Source organism: Chiloscyllium plagiosum, chromosome 16, assembly GCF_004010195.1.
Source record: "Chiloscyllium plagiosum isolate BGI_BamShark_2017 chromosome 16, ASM401019v2, whole genome shotgun sequence".
NCBI classification, from domain to species: domain Eukaryota; kingdom Metazoa; phylum Chordata; class Chondrichthyes; order Orectolobiformes; family Hemiscylliidae; genus Chiloscyllium; species Chiloscyllium plagiosum.
The window spans coordinates 65967512-65982458 of record NC_057725.1 but is presented as its reverse complement, the minus strand read 5'-3'; the positions used below and the strand labels follow the sequence as shown (position 1 = coordinate 65982458).

General features: G+C 43.8%; 1 protein-coding gene across 1 annotated transcript in view; it reads left to right on the top strand.

The window, feature by feature from the left end:
- The window catches only part of nup160 (nucleoporin 160), an 80209-nt gene that overhangs the window by 14416 nt on the left and 50846 nt on the right, over window positions 1-14947 (top strand). The window contains exons 8-10 of the mRNA XM_043706438.1: window positions 1594-1691; window positions 10199-10283; window positions 13422-13490. Of these exons, the coding sequence (XP_043562373.1) occupies window positions 1594-1691; window positions 10199-10283; window positions 13422-13490 (252 nt within the window). The remainder of the gene's footprint in view (window positions 1-1593; window positions 1692-10198; window positions 10284-13421; window positions 13491-14947) is intronic.

The window sequence follows — 14947 nt, the reverse complement described above, 5'->3', positions numbered from 1 at the left end:
AGCGACTTGGCTTGTATACCCTTGAGTTTAGAAGGCTGAGAAGGGATCTGATTATTAAAGGATTGGACACTCTGGAGGCAGGAAACATGTTTCTGCTGATGGGTGAGTGCTGAACCAGAGGACACAGCTTAAAAATACGGGGTAGACCATTTAGGACAGAGATGAGGAGAAACTTCTTCACCCAGAGAGTGGTGGCTGTGTGGAATGCTCTGCCCCAGAGGGCAGTGGAGGCCCAGTCTCTGGATTCATTTAAGAAAGAGTTGGATAGAGCTCTCAAGGATTGTAGAATCAAGGGTTATGGAGATAAGGCAGGAACAGGATACTGATTGAGGATGATCAGCCATGATCATATTGAATGGTGGTGCAGGCTCGAAGGGCAGAATGGCCTACTCCTGCACCGATTGTCTATTAACTCGCCTAGTATCTTTAATAAACATAAATCGATTGATCTTTCATTTACAACTCACAGTTGGCTGAGCACCATTTGCTCAGTTAGGATCCCAGCTGATGTTGCTATTAGACAAATCAGATAGCAGAATGAAAGCTGACTTGATAGGTTATATTTCGTTGTTTTAAAGTGGCGGTCTTTTACTGAACTATAAACACATCAGGCTGCAGATTTGTGTGGGATAGTAAAACTGAAGCTCATTACATAAAAGAAATAAAAATGACATAAACCAAGCCAACCTAAATCGAATGCCATTTAAATGATTTCAAAACAGTAGGCAACAGAACTCCAACTCTTGCCTAAATTCATCACTTAACAGTTGATCGTAAACGAGAGAGAGCTTCCTTCGCTATTAAGTCTTTGGTTATTTCTTCTCCTTCTCAGTCTGGTCCTGACATTTATGAAGTTTTTTATCTTTGACACAGCTAAGGTCTTAGATTTTCTCAAACTGGAATAGCTGAAGCAGATTTCTAACCAAATGCTCTTGGTATGGACGTTTCACAAACTAAACTCTCTCTCTTTCTCTGACACAACTATTCTGAGCAAGCTCTTTCTGAGACACCTTATGCTTCCAGTCAGGTCATTGCAAACTGTTCAGAAACTTTCTGATCTGTTTTTTCCATGCTAAGTCCCTGATTAGCTTGCTTTCAGATTTTAAGTTGTGTTTCAATGTTTTCTCTCTGCAGTCGTAAACTTGTTGAGATCTATTTAATTTTTGAACTTCTTCCGAAAAATAGGCCAACTTCCCCATGCCAGTTATTTGGAAGTTAAATTCTTTCAAAATGAAATATATTATATGCAAAACACTCCTTTTGTGTCACTGCTATTGGAGCTAGAGTTCCAAACTGAATACACACTGTATAGAAACCATTCCCAGTTTTACTCGAAGAAGATCTCGCTAGAATATACTCACTTTCTCTATTGCCTTTCCTTTCCAATCCAGAGGAGCAATTTCATTGTATTGCCCTTTTCTGACGAATTAACCATGTCTGTCTCTGGAATAGGATGGGGTAGGCCATTTGTCTGGTTGGGATGGGGGCAGGCTGCATGTTTCTGTCTGGAATGGGGTGGGAGCTGCTGGATATCTGTGTCTGGATTGGGGAAGCAAGTCTGGTTGGCCTGCCTGATATTTGGTCTCTTTGCAGGAACCGCTGGTGGATTTTGCCCTCACTCCCACTGATATCTGGGCTTTGTGGCAAGATGAGGACAACCAGGCGAGCGTACGATACATCAGCTTTGAGCAGTAAGTTCCCTGTGGCACTGCGAACAAAAATAGCACACGTCTGTATGTTTGCACCTAATCCTTACAGGAGATGGACTTTCTGGAGATTTTTAAAAAGGAGTTACCCTTTCCACATTTGATGCTGGCCCCTAAGATGTTAGATTAGATTACTTAGTGTGGAAACAGGCCCTTCGGCCAACAAATCCACACCGACCTGCCGAAGCACACCCACCCAGACCCCATTCCCCTACATTTACCCCTTCACCTAACACTACGGGCAATTTAGCATGGCCAATTCACCTAACCTGCACATTTTTGGACTGTGGGAGGAAACCAGAGCACCCGGAGGAAACCCATGCAGACACGGGGAGAATGTGCAAACTCCACACAGTCGCCTGAGGTGGGAAATGAACCCAGGTCTCTGGCGCTGTGAGGCAGCAGTGCTAACCACTGTGCCACCGTGCCGCCCACGGTCTGCTGATGTCATTCCCACTAATAAGAGCTAGGAGCATGAGTGGACAATTCAGCCCTTCAAGCCTGCTTCACCAGTTTATACAACCGTGGCTGGTCTCGTCCCTGTCTCAACTCTACATTTTAGCCTGCTCTCCATGACCTTTCAACCCATGACTAATTAAAAATCTGTCTGTCTCCTCAGAGTTACTCAGTGTCCCAGCATCCACTGCTGTCTGAGATAGTAACGTTCACAGATTATTTGACAACTATTTGAAAAAAGTAACTACTGCTCATCTTTATTTTAAATTCTGCTACCCTTTGTCTTAAAATTATGACCTATCATTCTCGATTGCTGACAAGAAACATCTTCTTTACGTCTACTTTGCCAAGCTCCTTTATATATCTCAGTTAGATCTCCTCTCATTCTTCTAAGATCCAGGGAGTATAGGCCTAAATTAATTCATGTCAATTCATAAGACAAACCCCTCATCTCTGGAATCAATCGAATGAATCTCCTCTGAACTGCGTCCATTGCAACTACATCCCCCTCCCCCCTCCCCCCCACCCCCCCAGTATGAGGACCAAACTAGTCCACAGTACTCCAGGTACGGTCTCACTGATACAGCTGCAGCAACACTTCCCTACTTTTATACTCCAAGCCTTGAAGAATAAAAGCCAAGATTCCATTTACGTTCTTTATTACCTGCTATGTCTGCATTCTGGTTTGTTGTGATTCATGACAGGAACACCCAGATCCCTCTGCACTGAAGCACTCTGACGTTTCTCTCCATTTCGATAATAAGTTGCCTTTCTAATTCTCCGACCAAAATGGATAACCTCCCGCTTGGCCACGTTAAACTTCACCTGCTAAATTCTGGTCTCTTCGCCTGATCAATCCATATTGGTTTGTAAATATCTTCATTGCAACTTCCGGTCCCTCCTGTTCGAGTGTCACCTACAGATTTGGCTGTCGTACTTTCTATCCTGCATCCAAGTCATTCATATCGATTGGAAATAGTTAGGGCCTGAGACCCAACCCTGTGGCATCCTATCAGTTACAGCTCGCCAACCAGAAAAAGACCCATTTATTGTAACTGTCAGCTTTCTGTTGGTCAGTGAATAAATTACCCTGATCCTCATGTGACCTTACGCAGTGCATTAACCCTTCATGCAGCACCTTACCAAATGCTGTCTGGAAAATCCAGGATCCCTATTATTCACATTGCTTGTTATATCTTCAAAGAGCTCCAGCAAATGATTTATCTTCATAAAACCAAATTACTCTGATGAATTACATTTGACTTTTCGAATGTTCTATTGTTAAATCCTTAATAATAGATTTTATCAATTCCCCAATGACACTTAACTGGTCTGTCGTTGCCTACTCTGTGCCTCCTTCCCTTTTTGAATAAGGGTGCTACATTAGCATTTTTCCAATCCACTGGAATCTTTCCAGCATCCAGGAAATTTTGGAATATTATAACCAATGGATCCACTATGTCTGCTGCCACTTCCTTTAAGACCTTTGAATGTAGGCCATCAGCCCATGGGGACTTGTCTGCCTTCAATCTCCATTGTTTGCTCAGTACCTTTCCCTCGTGGTGGTGATTGTTTGAAGTTGCCCCCTTTCTGTAATATCTGAATGACATGTTACTATTGGGATGCTACTCACGTTCTCCACCACGAGAACTGGAGCAAAATATTGATTTAGTGACTCCACCATTTCTGTGTTCCCCACTGTTAGCTCGCCACTCTCATCCTCCAAGGGACCAACATTCACTTTCGCTACTCATAAAACCAGGTAGAAAAACCTTCTGTATTTTGTGCTAGTTCTCTTTCATAATTCACCTTTAAACTTTTTTTAACTTTTTAGTGACCCTTTGTTGATCTTTTAAAAGTTTTCCAATCTTTCAGCCAGCCACTCACCTTTGCAATATGGTATGCCTTAGATTTTGTCTTCATATTACCTTTAACTTCCCTACTTAGACATGGATGTCTACTCCCCTTCTTACACTATTTCATCTTTTCTGGAATATAATTTAGTTAGGGACAATTGAGTATCTCCTTAAACATCTCCTGCTACTGCTCATCGACTGTGCTACCTATAAGTCACCCTGCCCAGTATACTCACGCCTTGTCTGTCCTCCTGTCTGCATAATTAACATCGTTTAACTCAGAACACTAGTATGAAGCTCCAGTTTCTCACCCACAAACTGAATTTGAAACCTCAGCATGCTTTGATCACTCTTTCCTCAAAGATCCTTTACTTTGGGATCATTCATTAATCCCTCCTCATGACACAATACCACATCCAGAATAGCTATCTCCCTGGTTGGTTCCAAAGGGTATTGCTCCAAGCAACTATCTCAACTTCCTCAAGGCTACCTTTGTCAATTTGACCAGTCTAGTCTATATGCAAATTCAAATCACCTATGATTACTGCTGTACCTTATTTACAAGCCACTAGTGTTTCCTAGTTTATTAAGTGCCCCACTTTGGGACTACTTTTTGGAAACCGACAAATTACTCCCATCAGGGACTTCTTTCTGTTGCTGTTTCTTATTTCTACCAAGACTGAGTCTGTGCCTTGATCTCCAGTGCTGATCTGATCCTTTACTAACAAGTCTACTCCACCTCTTTTTCCTTCCTGCCTATCCTTCCAAAACAGTGAGTATTCTTGGATATTCAGTTCCTGAACCTGGTTTCCCTGCAACCACGTCTCCATAATCACTATCAAATTATATCCTTTTGTCTCTATTTGCTCTATCAGTTCATTAGCTTTATCCTGAGTATTTTGTACATTCAGATACAAAGCCTTTAAGTTTGTTCTATTTTCAAATTTCTCTACTCTTGTTCAAATTCTTGTTGTGAAAATCTGTTTGTATCCCTCTTGCGACGTCCCACATACTTTTGTTGTCTCCATATTTGGCTACAGTATATTCACTTCCTTCCTTCCTCCATGTCATGCATGTGTAACGTATTGCCAGGCCCTGCATTTGCAATTAATTTACTTGGTTCTTGATTTGTTTTTGTTAAATTTTCTAGTGGCCTTTCAGTTTTTAATCTGTAAAGTATTCTTCCATTCTTTTAATCTGAAGGTAACAGCATAGACATTCAAAATAGCAACTAAACCAACCAATTAACTTAGTTTTCCTGTGAGGTTCCTGTTTGTTTTGTGCTGGGCTCCTGATCCCAGGCTTCAATGTATCCTGTTCTTTAAAAAAGAAGTGCAAACTATGATCCAAAAATAAAGTTAAAAAGCACCTCTTCCCCTCTGCACTGAATAATAATGGTCCTTGCAGGAAAGGTTGGTGTAGTTTTGCTTTCTTTTTTTAACTCTCACTGTCTGTCCCTCTTTTTCTGTCTCTCTCTTGTGTTCACTTTTGCTGTCTGTATGACAGAAATATTAGATAGAGATCAAAGTAAAATAGTACACATTTGACTTGGAATTCTCTCTCCATGGCAGGCCTGTAGTTTGTTAGCTGACATTCATGCTTTAGTTGATGTAAACGTCTTGTAAAGCAAAAGATTGAGTGATCAATTTGGCTTGAATATACTTAATGACCTGGCCTCAACCATTCTCTACAGTAAAGAATTCCAGTTTCATTACCGTTTGAGAGAAGAACTTTCTCATCTCTGTCTTAAATGGTTGGTCCCTTCCTCTAAAACTACGCCCTCTGGTCTCACTGTCTCACCTGTCAAGTCCTCTCAGAATCTTCTGTATTTCAATAAGATCTTTCATTCTTCTAAACTCCAATGAGTAAAAGCCCAAACTACTCAACCTCTCCTCAAAATGATTCCCTCCATATTCCAGTGAACATTCTCTGGACTCTGTTTCCCTCGATGAGGAGACCAAAACTGTTCTCGAATTCCCACTGTGGTGTGACTAGAGGCTTAGCTCCCTGATTTATACTCCATTTTCTTTGAAATAGAGACCAACATTTATTACCTGCTAGACTTAGACGTTAGCTTTTTGTAATTCATGCATGAGGAATCTAAAATCCTTCTCTTCTGTAGCTTTCTGCAATCTTTCCCTATTGAAATAGTGTTCAGCTCATCTATTCTTCCTGCAGAACCTCACATTTTCCCCAGTTTTCTGCCATCTGCCAATATTTGCTCACTTGCTAAACCTGCACTGTTCTTGTCATCCATGAACTTGGCTATGATAAATTGATTTTCCTTGTTCAAGTCATTAATATGTATTAGAAATAACTGGTCCCAGCCCTGATTCCTGTGGCACTTACCATCCCGAAAATGCCATCTTTCCCACTCCCCGTTCTATTAGTTAGCCAATCCTTTGTCCAAGATAACTGCCTTCAACACCATTGCCTGTTATCTGATTAAGTAGCTTAACATGATACCTTACAAAGTGCCTTCTGAAAATTCAAATATATTGCATCAACCACTTCTCCTTTATCCTACTTGTTACCACTTCAAAGAATTTAATAAAATTATTAGACAGTATTTCTCCTTCAGATTGATTTTAATCATATTACATGTTTCAAAATGCTCTGCTACTGCACCCTTTATAATAGGCTCTTAATATTTTCCCAATGATAGACGGTATGGTCAAAAACAGAAATTGTTAGAAAAACCTAGCCGTCTGGCAGCATCTGTGGAGAGAAAGCCGAGTTTAACATTTTGTTCCTGTGATCCTGTTTAAAATATAGATCTTAAGCTAACTGGCCCAAATTTGTCTTTTTGTTTGTCTCCTCTTTTTTTTTGAATGAAGGTGTTACATTGGAAGCTTTCGTATTGTCCAGCACTCTTCCAGAATCTAAGCATATTTGGGAGATGATTACCTGTCCAACTGGCTCTGCATCTCCTGCCTTTAATGTCCTAGGATGTAACCCATCAGGTCCTGGGGACTTATCGGTCTTTAGTTTCCCTAGTTTTCTCTCGTGATAATTATTGTATTTATTTGCTTTCCTCTTTTTGACCCTTAATTATGTATTATTTTTCAAATGATGTTAATGGCTTCTACTGTAAAGACTGATGTCAAGTATTTACTTCCCCAGCTTCATCCTAAGGGGCCTATGTTCATTTGGTTTCTCGTCCTTTTTATACTTTGAAAGGAACTCTTGCAATTTTTTAATATTATCATTTGCAAGTTCACCCTCAAAGTTAATCTTTTCTCTTTTTTGGGTTGTCTTTAGCTGGCTTATAAAACTTTCTCAATCCTCTGAGTTACCACTAACCTTTGCCACGTTGTATATCTTTTTTTTTCCTCCCTGGTTAACCACGGTTGACTTTCTCACTGGGGTATATTTCTGATGTTAGCCAAGAATTACGTTCATGAACATCCGCCATTGTTCCTCAACCGTCTTTTCTGTTAAACTCCTTTCTCAGTTGAGAGAGTGATGCTAGAAAAGCACAGCAGATCAGGTAGCATCTGAGGAGCAGGAGAATACAGGTCATGAGGGCGGTGTTGAGCTGGAAGGTTGGAACTAAGGTAAGGTGGGGGGAGGGGAATTGAGGAAACTGGTAAAGTCCACATTGATGCCCTGGGGTTGGAGATGTCGGGTCCAAGCGTCGAGTGATTAGGATGTGGAGATGGAGATGGCCCAGGACCTGCATGTCCTTGGTAGAGTTGGAGGGGGAGTTGAAGTGCTCGGCCATGGGGCAGTGGGGTTGATTGGTGCAGGTGTCCTGACGATGTCCTCTGAAGCGCTCTGCGAGTAGGCGTCCTGTCTTCCTAATCTAGAGGAGACTGCATCATTTGTGGGCGGCCCAGTGGTTAGCACTGCTGCCTCAGAGCGCCAGAGACCTGGGTTCAATTCCCACCTTGGGCGACTGACTGTGTGGAGTTTGCACATTCTCCCCGTGTCTGCGTGGGTTTCCTCCGGGTGCTCCGGTTTCCTCCCACAGTCCAAAGATGTGCAGGTCAGGTGAATTGGCCATGCTAAATTGCCCATAGTGTTAGATGGTAAATGTAGGGTAATGGGTCTGGGTGGGTTGCTCTTTGGAGGGTCGGTGTGGACTTGTTGGGCCGAAGGGCCTGTTTCCACACTGTAAATAATCTAATCTAATCAAATGCATCGGGAGCAACGGATCTAGTAAATGACGTGTGGAAGTGCAGTGAAACGCTGATGGATGTGGAAGGCTCCTTTGGGGACTTGGACGAACACTTCAACTCCCTCTCCCACTCCGCCAAGGACATGCACAAGGACTCCTCCATCTCCACACCCTAACCACCTGAGGCCTGGAGGAAGAGCACCTCATCTTTCGCCTCGGGACCCTCCAACCCCAGGGCATCAATTTCGCCAGTTTCCTCATTTTCCCCCCCCCAACCTTACCCCAGTTCCAACCTTCCAACTCAGCACCGCCCTCATGACCTGCCCTACCTGTCCATCTTCCTTCCCAGCTATCTGCTCCACCCTCCTTTCTGACCTATCACCTTTACCCCCACTCCTATCTATCTTTCACACTCTCAGCTATCTTGCCCTCCCATTTATCTCACCACCCCTTGGCTCGTAGCCTTATTTGGTGAAGGGCTTTTGCCCGAAACGTCGACTCTCCTACTGCTGACCTGCTGTGCTTTTCCAGCACCACACTTTCGACTCTAATCTCCCGCATCTGCATTCCTCATTTTTGCCTAGTTCTTTCTTAGTTCACTCTAACCAGCTCTGCCCTCGTTCCTTTGTTTACATTTAGCCCAGTTATTTCCAACCCAAGTTTCTCTCAAACTGCCTGTTAAATGTGACCATATTCTGCTCACCATGTCCTCGGGGATCTTTTACTCTGACATCGTTTATTAAACCTGCCTCATTTCTCATCAGTGTATCCAGAATAGCCTGATCCCTGGTTGGATCCCCTGTAGATTGTTCTCAGTGACTATCCTGAATATACACAATAAATTGTGGCTACCTCTGAAAATCTGACCTTCCCAATCTATCGGAAGATTAAAGTTGCCCATGATTAATGTATTGTCTTTGTTACAGGTCCTCATTATCTTCTGATTTATTCTCTGCCCTATTCCTTACCCACGGTTCGGGGGCCTATAGACATCTCCCACTGGTGTCATCTCCCTTTTATTTGTTTCTTACCTCCTCTCACATGGACAGTATATCTTCCAACTGAAGGTCATTTCTTGCCTGCATTCCTTTGTTCCTCCCTCCGCTCCTCTCCCTTTCAAAACGTTACACATGAATATTTAGTATTTGCTTCTTCTAACCACGTCTTTGTAATGACGACAAGATCATACCCATTAATCTTTGTACTGCATGCATTCAAGTAAAGAACTATTAATTTGGCCGCCTTACCATTCTTTTTCCCCATTGACCCTATGTGCTGCAGATTTTCTACATTTATACATTGTCCCTTCCTGTTCCACTCTGGGTATTGTTATTAAAGTAGCTGCCCTGTAATACTGCTGAATCTCTTTCCTTTGTGAGCCTACACTTCTCCTCAACCAACACCGCACCAGCCCCTCTACCATTCCACGCTTTGAGCTGCATGTGGAATTCCTTCACTTTATTTACCCTGTCCAGTTTCCATGTGCCACAAACAATAATCCCGACATTATGAGCAGAGCCTGCTTTTCTATTCCACAGCACCAACTCCATTCCCCTCCCTTCAGGCTCTGCTTCCCTCTCCTGACTGCTCTCCTGTCCTCTCCTCCTTCCCCTGCCCAAATGTAGAGAAGTAGTTTATGGCTTCCTGTTCCAATTATATAAAATGTATGTCCTCCCCCAGTCCATGGCACAGGTCTGATCGCATTGCATTTAGTCATGCAATCTGCTGAGGGCAGTCCCAGGTTCACACCTGCCTGAGCATAGTGGCCTTGTGTTATAATTGGCTGTGACCTGGCACCTATCAATGCCCACACCTCTGGTGCTGATGCAGTGCCAGCTCCCACATCTCCCTTTCTGCAAACTGTGGACTTTGACTGAGGATCTTTCTTTGCCCTTCATTATCAGTCACCTCCTGTACACCCCGTGAGTTTCAATGATCTGTTTTGTAGATTGTGCATGTGTCTTCTGGAGTGGGGGAGGGGTAACTGTTGAAAATGGAGTACATTAGCCGTGGAGGTGCTGCAGACTGCAGCCAAAGGTAATGGTTGTCTTTTATTGCAGTAACAACGCTGGGCAGTGGAATCAGGTTTTCACGCAGCCTGTAGCTGATGAAGAATTACATGTACCAGAGGATCAGGACCCTAAGGTGAGCCTTTGTTCCCTCCCAGCCCATTGCACTATAATCTCACTGACCAAATGTGATCCAGTCAGCAAGCTGTTTAATAGAACAGGCAGTGTCGAGATTGGGATCTGATTCTTGGCCCTGGGTTCATGATGTTGATGATGCTCGGTGGACAGGTAAACACTTGGTGATGTGATGTTCTCAAGCTGGCAGCGACAGTGTTGTCATGTCACTGTTGTCGAATAGTTTGGAGTTTCCAGCCCAGGGGACTGTCTTAATGACAATTTGAATGTGTCAGAAGTGATCTTGGCTCCCCACCCCCCACCATTTTTCTTCACCTGGATTAGCGGTCCCTGTGTGTGTGTGTGTGTGTGTGTGTGTGTGCTGAGGTGGTACTTTTGGATCAAGGAGGATTATATATATCTCGGTTGAGAGTGGATAGGAGCTGTGTATTTTTGTGTAAGGAAGGCAGTCTCAGTTAGCGGGTGAGTGGGTTGGAAACACAGGATGCTGGAATCAGGGGTGGACCAGAGCCTAGGAGGATGGGGATGGGGCACAGTTGGGGTGGAGGGTTCGGATCTGGGTGTGGCTGTGCAAGTAGGAGCTGGTCAACTGGGCTGGGGTACTGTCTGGTCCTGTCCCCCTTTGTCATTGTATCCTTTATTTAATACGGTCTCTTCATGTTCCTTCTGACAAAAACTATCACTTTATACTTCTGTGCTCTCAATTCCATCTGCCACATGTCTACATACTCCACTCGCTTCTGTATTTGGAAGTCCATCACTATCCTCCTCAAACTCTCAGTACTTCCAAGTTTAGTCCAAGTTTCCAAGTCAATGTCATTAATAGATCCACTGCTTTTTGTCATTTATATAAATAATTTAGATGTGAACATAGCATCTTTGCAGTTTGACACCAAGATTGGAGGCATTGTGGACCGTGAAGAAGGTTACCTCAGAGTACAATGGGATCTTGATCAGATGGGCCAATGGGCTGAGGTGTGGCAGATGGAGTTTAATTTAGGTAAATGTGAGGTCCTGCATTTTGAAAAGACAAATCAGAGCAGGACTTAATGGTAAAATACTGGAGAGTGTTGCTGAACAAAGAGACCTTGGAGTGCAGGTTCATAGCTCCTTGAAAGTGGAGTCGCAGGTAGATAGGATAGTGAAGAAGGAGTTTGGTATGCTTTCCTTTATTGGTCAGAGTATTGAGTACAGGAGTTGGGAGGTCATGTTGCAGCTGTACAGGACATTGGTTAGGCCACTGTTGGAATATTGCATGCAATTCTGGTCTCCTTCCTATCGGAAGGATGTTGTGAAACTTGAAAGGGTTCAGAAAAGATTTACAAGGATGTTGCCAGAGTTGGTAGATTTGAGCTACAGGGAGAGGCTGAATGGGCTGGGGCTGTTTTCCCTGGAGCATCGGAAGATGAGGGGTGACCTTATAGAGGTTTATAAAGGAATGAGCTGCCAGAGGAAGTGGTGAAGGCTGGTATAATTGCAACATTTAAGAGGCATTTGGATGGGTATATGAATATGAATTGGAGGGATATGGGCCGGGTGCTGGCAGGTGGGACTAGATTGGGTTGGGATATCTGGTCGGCATGGACGGGTTCAACCGCAGGGTCTGTTTCTGTGCTGTACATCTCTATAACTATTAATATTTTTTCCTGGGTTATCATTTCTGAAAGCTTTCCCACCCTCAAACTTAAACTGACTTGGTTTGTCCATGCAGCTTTATTTGTAACAAGGTGGCGTTTACAATTCTCCAATCCTCTGGCACAACACCTGAATCTAAGCTGGGTTGGTAAATTGCAGTCAGTACTTGCGCAATTTCCACGTTTGACTTCCCTTGGTATCCATGGATACATCCTCTCTGATTTTGGGAACTTACCAATGTTAAGTGTAGCCAGCCTATTTAATACTCACTCTCATCCAACTTCAGCCATCAAGGGTCTTAACCAGCTTGTCTTTCAGTGGGACTTGCCAGCAGAACCCTTGATGAAGTCAGATACAGAATATTTCTTCTGTGCCTTGACTGTTCTGCTTCTGTGTTCAGACCCCAAAATATCGACTCACCGGATGCTGCCTGACCTGTTGTGCTTTTCCAGCGCCACATTTTTCAACTTCGACTCTCCAGCATCGGCAATCCTCACTTTCTCCACATTTAGGTCTCCTTTTTCAGTTTGTGATTGGTTCCATCCCTTCTCTGTACTCTCCTTTCACTATTTGTGTTTTTTGAAGACTTTGGGGTTCCCTGAAATGTTAGCTAGCGCTAATCCAGTGATCACTGGACTTGTTTGCCTTTTCTTTACACCTGGTGGGAATGTAGATTGATTTTGTCCAAATTCCTTCCTCTTTAAAAGCAGCCATCCCAGTATCTCCCTAATTCCAGGCTCCAGTTTGCCAATGACAGATCTGTTCCTTAGCCAATGAATTAGGCCATTTTGTTAATGAAATGCTTCTCATCTGCAAAATTATGAGGGACATAGGTAGGGTGGATAGTCAGAGGCATTTTCCCAGGGTTGAAGTTTCAATTACAAGAGGACACAGATTCATGGTGGGAGGGGGAAAGTTTAAGGAAGATGTATGAGGGAAGTTTTTCATGCCGAGAGTGGTAGGAACCTGGAACGGACTGCTAGAAGAGGTGCTGGAAGAAGGCATGTTGGTGACATTTAAGAGGTATCTGGTGATAACATGAATAGGGGGGGAATAGAGGGATACAGAGCGGATGAGGGCAGAAGGTTTCTTTTTATTTTAGTTAAAGCATGATGATCAGCACAGGCTTGATGGGCCGAAGGGCCTTTTTACTGTTCTTATTTTTTCCACAGTGAACCAAACCTCACTGCTGAACCCGAGTCTAACCTCACTCAAGCCTGTCCAGTCTTCACACCCCTCTAGTGCCTATGTGCCTCCCACTTCCTTCTTTCCACCTTTTGTGGTTGTGCCTTCAACAGCTGAGGCCCTACAATTCCCTCCCTGCATCCCTCAAAGTTTCTTGCCCTCTCCTTGAGCCTTTATTCTGGTATATCCTGATCCCTCTGTGACTCAGTGTGAAATTCTTGTCAAGCACGTCTCCTGTAAAATGCAGAAGTTAAACACGTTGAAAGACTGTGTGCGAGTACATGTTGTTGACTAAATAAAAGTGCTGATCTCTCAACAGGAAGCCTACCTGGAATACCTCTTTGCCCCAGGCCGGTTTGCAGCTCAAGCCCTGCTGAAAGCTCTGCAGGTAGTCCCGTTTTCTATGAAAAACTTTGCTGCTTTATTGTAATAGTGTTCTAACTGAAATCATAGCCTGTGTTTAGCAGGAGGCTAGTGCTTTTGAGCAAGGTTTGTGTTTGTGTATCTGTGCCATGAACATCCTGTTGGTTTGGGCATTCGATGGTGAGTGACTCGAGGACCCAGACAAGTCTGACTTGGGACATGCCAGTTGATGACTGTAAGATCTGAGTGCTTCTCCATGATGTTACCAACAGCACTACGATTGCTGAATGTCTACCACCATCAACCAAAGTCTAGTTTCACCTCCGCACCAATGTCCTTGAGGCACTGGGCATCTCTGTTGACTAGAAATTTAATTGGATCAAAGATGCAGGTTCAACTTGAGAAATTCTGCAGCGAGTAACTTGCTTCCTGACTCCCCAAAGCCTGTCCACCATCTACAAGGCACAAGTTGGGAGTGTGATGGAATCCTCCCCACTTGCCTGGAGGGGTGCAGCCCCAAACGCCTTCGAGACACCTGACACCATCCAGGTCAAAGCAGCCTGTTTATTTGACTTGGAATTATGTCACTGTTGATTGTTACTGGCTTAAGATCCTGGAGCTGCTTGCCTAATGGTACTGGGGTCTACTTATAGCAAATGGACTACAACAGTTCAAGGAGGCAGCTCAGTGCTGCCCTCTCAAGCAATTAGGGTCAGGCAATAAATGCTGGCCCAGCCAGTGGCCGCCACATGCTATGAATGAAGAGAAGATTATAGAATGAAGCTCCAGAGAGAAGACAAGGTCTTTTCCCTGAGGTGGGGGGAAGGCCAGAACTAGGCAACATAGGTTTCGGGTGAGAGGGGGAAGATTTAAAAAGGACCTAGCCACATGCTATGAATGAAGAGAAGATTATAGAATGAAGCTCCAGAGAGAAGACAAGGTCTTTTCCCTGAGGTGGGGGGAGGCCAGAACTAGACAACATAGGTTTCGGGTGAGAGGGGGAAGATTTAAAAGGGACCTAAGGAACAACTTTTTCACACAGAGGGGGTGGTACTTGTATGGAATGTGCTGCCAAAGGAAGGGCCTCTTGCTGAGATATTTGTATCATCGATAGTCACAGGTGAGATGCCAGAAGACTGGAGGTTGGCTAACACGGTGCCACAGTTTAAGAAGGGTAGTAAGGACAAGCCAGGGAACTATAGACCAGTGAGCCTGACCTCAGTGGTGGGCAAGTTGTTGGAGGGAGTCCTGAGGGACAGGATGTACATGTATTTGGAAAGACAAGGACTGATTAGGGATAGTCAACATGGCCTTGTGCATGGGAAATCATGTCTCCCAAACTTGATTGAGTTTTTTGAGGAAGTAACAAAGAAGATTGATGAGGGCAGAGCAGTAGGTGTGATCTATATGGACTTCAGTAAGGTGTTCAACAAAGTTCCCCATGGGAGACTGATTAGCAAGGTTAGATCTCATGGAATACAG